The sequence below is a fragment of the Triticum urartu genome, unplaced genomic scaffold, assembly GCF_003073215.2.
Source record: "Triticum urartu cultivar G1812 unplaced genomic scaffold, Tu2.1 TuUngrouped_contig_5263, whole genome shotgun sequence".
Classification (NCBI taxonomy): domain Eukaryota; kingdom Viridiplantae; phylum Streptophyta; class Magnoliopsida; order Poales; family Poaceae; genus Triticum; species Triticum urartu.
In genome coordinates this window covers 6,324-13,353 of record NW_024115925.1, presented here as the reverse complement: position 1 = coordinate 13,353, position 7,030 = coordinate 6,324, and the positions used below count along the sequence as shown (strand labels likewise).

The following is a 7,030-nucleotide window of genomic DNA, read 5'->3' as shown; positions in this document are numbered from 1 at the left end:
ACGACGACTTTTCGATTGTCTGCTACAACAAGTTTTGCCTAGCTCCGGTGAGTGAGGGCCGATGACAGCGGCGCGTCTTTGGAAATACTTGTCATCAAAATGAATAAAAGGGAATGAATCTAGATTATTTTAGTTCTAGATACATCCCTTTTTGTTCATTTTGATGACAAGTATTTTCGGACGGAGGAAGTACAATGTTATTATTTCTGGTGTTTGTTGTACTGTGATGATTGAATATGAATAGAACATAAGTTTTTTTGAAAAAAAAGAAAGAAAAGCAGGATCACGCGCACACGCACATGAATAAACAAACAAACGAAGAAAGAAAGCTGCAATAAATCGCGATCGCAAAGGCATCTGTGAGTGACTCGGAGAGTAATTATTTAAGGCACCGGACCGAACGGCGCACGCACTGTGTGTCCCTTCCCGGAAGAATTCCCCAATTAAAAGAGATCTCTCCTCTCTCGTCACATCCACCTCACTCGCTCGCTTCCTGCTGCCATTCCGCGGCCGGACATGTCGTCGTCGGGGGCCGGCGAGGAGGGCGCCGCCGCGCCGCAGGGGCCGCTGCCCGTGGAGCACCGTAAGGGCGCCAACGGGCTCGACAAGGTCGTCCTCCGCGAGGCCCGGCGCATCACCGCCGAGGTAAGATATTGCTGGGCGCAACGCACCTTGTCTCCCTCTTTGAGTTCCAACTGGTAGGCGTTCCGGCGGCCAGATCTCGGCGCAGATCCGTGCCGCCTGCCATGGGGCTGGATGGTATGGGCAGCCTCTGCAATTGCTGCTCCGATCCCGACCATTTTCCCGGCAGAAGTGTTATCGTAGCGGATTTTCCTATGCTTTTTTTTATTGCCATCATTTATCATTCGCTCGATTGCGTGGAGCCCGTGAGGAACTGATCTTGGGGTGGAGATGATTGTTCTGGCCATTATTTTTTTGAAAGAAAAAAACCCGGTGTACGCTGTCGATGGTTGATATGACCCAAAGTCTAAGTCCGTTGCGTTCACTGTTAGGACCTTGCATCAGTAAACGCCTATAGTTATTAATGGTGATCGAGAAATCAACAACATGATCAAAAAATGTCCACTGTGATCTGTATAATGGAGTTTCTGTAATTCCTGAATACAAAGCTTTAATATGCTAATTGGTGTGTGTGATCTATGTGCTCGTGACTCGAGAGAGTGGCGAGCATAGGTTCATAATGGAATCATCAAAGGAGTCTCCAAGATAGTTGCTCGCTTAACTAGCTGTTAGGACACTGGAGTGATGTGAAGCAGGGCATATGCCTTTATAGGTTAGGACTCGTCGATCGAACATATTGATTTTCTGTTGTTTGGTACTTCAGTTTACCGTATCGTTATATATGATTCTCCAAACCTGCAATCCTGTACCCATAGAAGTGATGGGTCAGGTTATCAAGCAAACTGGTCAGATAATAAAATGAAAAAATCCGAGCCTCCTCCGATCTACCTCCTGCTGCCTACTTTATCACTCAGTTATCCAGACATCGATGATGAATAGTATGCCGGCTATTTGGGCTTCTGCCATGGTGTTAGTTTCTGCTGCAATTCATGGAGAAGGCCATGAGGTCAGCACTGGTAGATAGGTAAAATTGCCAGGTGAGAATTTGAGCTGTACAGAAATGATGGGTGGTGAGCTAGCGGTCATTTGTGATGTTGTTCCGAGTGATTTTTAAGTTTGTGACCCTACTGCCATGGTTATTATTCCACCTGTCATTTAGAAGTTACCCGAATCATGATTTTCCTAATGTCCGGACATGCTTCTATTGAGACGCACTAGATAGATCAGCCCATAATTTTTTTTGGCATATCAAATGTACACGAAGAAGACGAATGGGCTAAGTAACGACAGGTGTATATGTTTTATTGCTGTTCCACAAGGCTTGGCTATTGGAAGTTCAACACTCAGATCACTATAGTTGGGCACATTGTTTTTTGTTCTTTGGGATATTCGGAATGCTTTTGCAACAAAAAATAGGTATTTCTTCATGGCATAATTATTAGTCAGCAGTATGAATATTCCACTTGATGGACATCTGATAGTAATAGAAACGACACTAATATAGAACAACAAGCGCTTACTATAAATTATCTGCCCACTTGTTTGTGCATTCCAGAGTCCTATTTGCTACAGGATGAACCTGGATTTCATGACTGTCGAAATAGACCAAAAAACTGTGTGGTCGTTACAAGTTTTGACAGAAACAAACAGCAACTACCCATCCAAAATAGGCGTTGAGCTCCAAACCTCAAAAGCAGACACAAAATGAACTTGACTTGAGAAGTTCTGACCACCTTTTGAGAGCTTTTTTTAGTTAACCTGTTACAAACAAATAGGTATTTACTTATTTAGTCCTATATGTGTTATTTCTGCCAGGTGTACCTGTATGGTGGCCATGTAACATCATGGAAAGATGAACATGGGGAGGAGCTGCTTTTCGTTAGTAATAAGGTGCCATTGTTTTCCTTAAGTACAAAATATTATCTCAGCATTGTTTCGATTATCAATCATGTCTAAGTCCTGACTTGAATTGATTATCATCCAGAACTTTATAACATACAAATATATATCTATTCTGAAAGCTAGTTCAGTACTTACCCGTTCGATGCTTGGGCAAAAATATGTGCTGTCAATAGCAAGTTTTATCTTGAGTTATGGTTGACATTTCAGTGCAGTAAGTCAAACAATCTTTACATAATTTTCATTACCATCTTTCTCATATATGCCATAATGATGTGGCGATGGCGGTATTCTAAATTAGCATTTCCCTGGTGCTCATTTTGCCTTGTCAACATCAAAATATATGTGGATCTGAATCTTACTGGAATCTTGATCCCACACCTTCTTGATTGCCTAATATTTGCTTGACTGATTTGATTGTTCTGTCAGGCTATTTTCAAACCTCCAAAAGCTATACGTGGAGGTATACCAATCTGCTTTCCTCAGGTATGAGAGTTTTGTTTTCTGAACCTGTTTTTTTACTCTTTTGCTTCATTAATTCCTTCTGTTTTGTCTGATTTTATTTTTGCTAAGTACTTCCCCGTTCTAGTTTTCCAACTTCGGACAGCTGGAAGCTCATGGATTTGCAAGGAACAAGATCTGGAGTGTTGACACTGATCCACCACCATTTCCAGTACCAATCTCTAGTAGAGCTTACATCGATTTAATCCTTAAACCTACTGATGAAGACTTAAAGATCTGGCCACATAGGTGGGCATCCTAAATAACTACATACTTATAGTGGATTCATGCTATTTTAGAAACTGGGCATATTTTTTTTCGTTATAATTTGTGTGTTCAAATGGATCCATAAGAGCAATTCTTTCGTTGCAGTTTTGAGTACCGTCTGAGGGTTGCACTTGGACCTGGTGGAGATCTGATGCTGACTTCACGTATAAGGAATACCAATGCAGATGGAAAGCCATTCTCTTTTACCTTTGCATATCACACGTACTTCTCAATTTCTGATATAAGGTATGTTTTTCAGCTCACTATCATAATAAAAAAACAATATCAAGAGTTTGAAGTGATCTCATAACAGAAGCAGAATACTTAATCCCCACTCCTAAGTTTGTTTGTCCCAAATCTAAACATTCCATAATTTCCACATCTGTTAACTGCCTCATTTTTATAGTAGTTCTTTTTTCTCTTGTCATAATTCCACTCTAATATTTCAGTGAGATACGAGTAGAAGGCCTGGAAACTCTGGATTACCTAGACAACTTACAAGATAGGGCCCGCTTCACTGAACAAGGCGATGCTATTGTTTTTGAATCTGAGGTGCGTTACCAAGGCATTTGAATCATATTACCATTTTTTTCATTTTTCTTTGCATCCCACTTTCTAACTCAAGCATCTGTAAAATTCACAGTTGGACAGAATATATCTGGGCACGCCATCAAAAATTGCCATTATTGATCATGAGAAAAAAAGAACATTTGTTGTGAGGAAAGGAGGACTTCCGGATGCTGGTATGGTGAACTCTTACATTTGTTTTCTCAGAACTGTAATAAATTATTGCATTATAATCGTCGGAAATGATTTTAAAGAGTTTCTTCTTTTTCTTCTTGGTTACAGTTGTTTGGAACCCATGGGACAAAAAAGCTAAGGCAATGGCAGATTTTGGGGATGACGAATATAAACGCATGGTATGTGTGGAAGCAGCTGCTATAGAAAAGGCGATTACTCTGAAGCCTGGTGAGGAGTGGACTGGAAAGTTGGAACTATCTGCAGTTCCGTCTAGTTATTACAGCGGTCAATTGGACCCAGATCGTGTTATTCAGGATTCAGTTGTTCCGGAGGATTCAGTCAGCTAGCCCTTAGTCAAGTTCTGTGCAGGTAACATTTATACTAGTAATATAGCCATGTATGTAAGTTGTGAACATAGTATACTCATGCAGAGAACATATAATACCATCCATACTCCATATTCTATTGTAGCTAGTCTTTTCATTGAATGTAGTCACTCGCATACAAAGTTTTTTCTCGAACGACACAGGAGAGCTGCGTGTCATTATCATTAAAAAGGAATAAAAAAATACAAGGAGAGGCCAGCAGGCCAACTCCCAGAGATGTGTAATTACGGGCTCGTCATGAACAAAAGAAACTCAACCTCAACCAAACACACCCTGATCTAAGTGTCAGGGAGGGAGGGCGTCGCACACTATTTTCTTGTACAATGTGCTCCAAATTATACATAGAAGTGCTTAAGTCCTTAGTTGGAACATAATGTGTTCTTTAGACAGAATTAAGTCCACCATGCGAGACCGGATGTTAGGTAATGTGCTGAGGTTAAGTAGTGGGCGTCCTATCTCTAGACCAGATCAAGTGCTGGAACTCAGGCTGGATACTAGGTGATGTGTATATCTGGTAATGTGGTGGAGTACTTATTGGGATAGTGATTTCTGGACCATCTGAAGTGTTTGAACTTAGGAGTGGCCGATTAACATATAAAATTTCTCGCTAAGAATTGTGACCACAAACAGACTTGTTTTGATGGCTTGGTTAAGAACTTGACATGGTATGCATAACCTGTCTTTTCATATTTGGAAATCAGGATTCGATGGAGATTAATATAAACTTACTAGAATTTACTGACAAAGTGGCAACCACATTGTGGAAACCTTTTATTTTGAGAACTTCAATTGCAAAAGTCTAGCTTGCCTGCACAATGTTTCATTTTGTTCCTTTTTAGTTGTGAGTATCAAGATGCTGTGAACTGTGAACTTCCTGTCATATACATATATGTTCCAAGCCAATAATTGTTTTGCATCTGTTCTCATTAATAATTCCTTGTGTATGATTCATATTGACATGTTTCCTGCGTTGCAGGTAGACTATTAATATCATATGCACAAGGAAAATGGCAGCTACGAGTGTCAAAACATTTCTTCCATTCTATTCAAATCTTTGTTGTTTTCGGCGTACCTACCGCAACAGAGCGAAAATCTCAACATTGATTTCTGTTTCGGTATCCACATGACATAAAGGGACAAATCAGTGTTTGTACCCTGCATAGGGATGATTGAAGAAACATCTTAGATGGGTTGTAAAATAAATTTATAACTGTATTTTCTTCTTTTACCAGTTTCTTTTATGCGTAAGTTTCATAGTGTGGCCAAAAGGCGAAGATGATGTCAAACCACCTTTCAGATAAACACACATGATGTGTAAACATGCCAAGGTTTTGAGCTGCATGGCTTGGTGGTTGTTGAACCATGCTTATTTGGATGCAATTGTGCACCATTGGATAGTTATATGAAGGCATGGTGTTTTTGGGTCCCTGAGTAAAGCTGTTATTTTTGGTGAATCAGTTATGCAATCTAAGCAACACATGTTGGGTTTTCAAACTTGTTAGCCTAAAAGGTTTCAGTTTTGTTTGGACATTTTAGTTAGCATTCTTAGAAGAAGTTGATCTAACGTATAGCCAAGCATGATTAGCTTAGAAGAAATTCATACTGAATTCTTAGAAGAAATTTCTTTGCTGTTGCGTAAATTGAAATGGTTAGCTTGCACGGGTGGAATGATTATGATCGACTGATTTGGTTGTGAGCAAGTTTGAAATAAAATGTGGGGGATGCATTTATTTTATACTGATGGAGCCATATGTATGAAAATGTTTGTTGTGTATGCACTGACGCATGGATTAGACAGTGAGAACTTTCTGTGCACGAAAAATGGGTTGGTATAAATACAGTTGTATGAGAGAGGCCCATCACTTCGGCCTATGAGGCCCAAACCCACTTATACCAAGTGACCTAGAAGGAGGGCATGAGTGAGTCTGCCCACATAAATCTGCGGCTATCGGCGAGAGGTTAGTCTCCACGCCTACATGGTATCAGAGGGTGGGGCGTGAGGACGCGAGGAGATTTATGGGGTGGTGATATGTCTCAAATGTATATATAATTTCTTTTGATTTTTTATTGCTACATTTATATCACTTTGGCATATTTTTGACATCATTTCATATTATTTTTTTGGACTAGCCTATTAACTCAATGCCTAGTGTCAATTGTTGTTTTCTGCATGTTTTTAGACTTTCAGTAAAATCAATTTTACGGGGCTCCAAAAATCTTGAAAAAACATTAGAAAAAGTTTTGAGTCGGGAAGCTTCCAAAGGACCCGAGCCCCAGGGGAGCCCTATGAGGCCCATGCGGCCAAGTGGCGCGGCTAGGGTGGCCGTGTGGTGAGGCCGTGGGTCCCTGGTGCTCCGTTCCATCACCTGTTGACGCTTATATTTTTTATTTGCTCCGAAAACCCTAAATATCATGGAGCCATACTGTTTTCGCTTCCACACTTCTCTGTTCAAAAGCGCTTCAATATGTAGTCCTTTTTCTGGTACTCTGACGAGGAGAAAGTCATCTTGGTGGCCATCTACATCAATTTGAAGGCCACCATGATCGCTCATGAGTAGTTTCCATTGGACTGTGATCCATAACAATAACTAGATGATTCTTTTCTCCCTTGCTTCTCTTTATAAAGATCACATGAGTTGCCTTACATGATTGTG

The 7,030-nt window shown here is 40.5% G+C and overlaps 1 protein-coding gene across 1 annotated transcript; it reads left to right on the top strand.

Moving 5' to 3' along the window:
* The first annotated feature begins 401 nt into the window (after positions 1–401).
* LOC125528984 (putative glucose-6-phosphate 1-epimerase) lies at positions 402–5,830 on the top strand. The gene is made up of 9 exons (XM_048693399.1): positions 402–645; positions 2,398–2,472; positions 2,911–2,967; positions 3,071–3,231; positions 3,355–3,495; positions 3,699–3,801; positions 3,893–3,992; positions 4,099–4,359; positions 5,353–5,830. The coding sequence occupies exons 1-8, from the start codon at positions 517–519 to the stop codon at positions 4,335–4,337; spliced, it is 1,005 nt and encodes a 334-aa protein (XP_048549356.1). The 5' UTR covers positions 402–516; the 3' UTR covers positions 4,338–4,359; positions 5,353–5,830.
* The last annotated feature ends 1,200 nt before the right edge of the window (positions 5,831–7,030 follow it).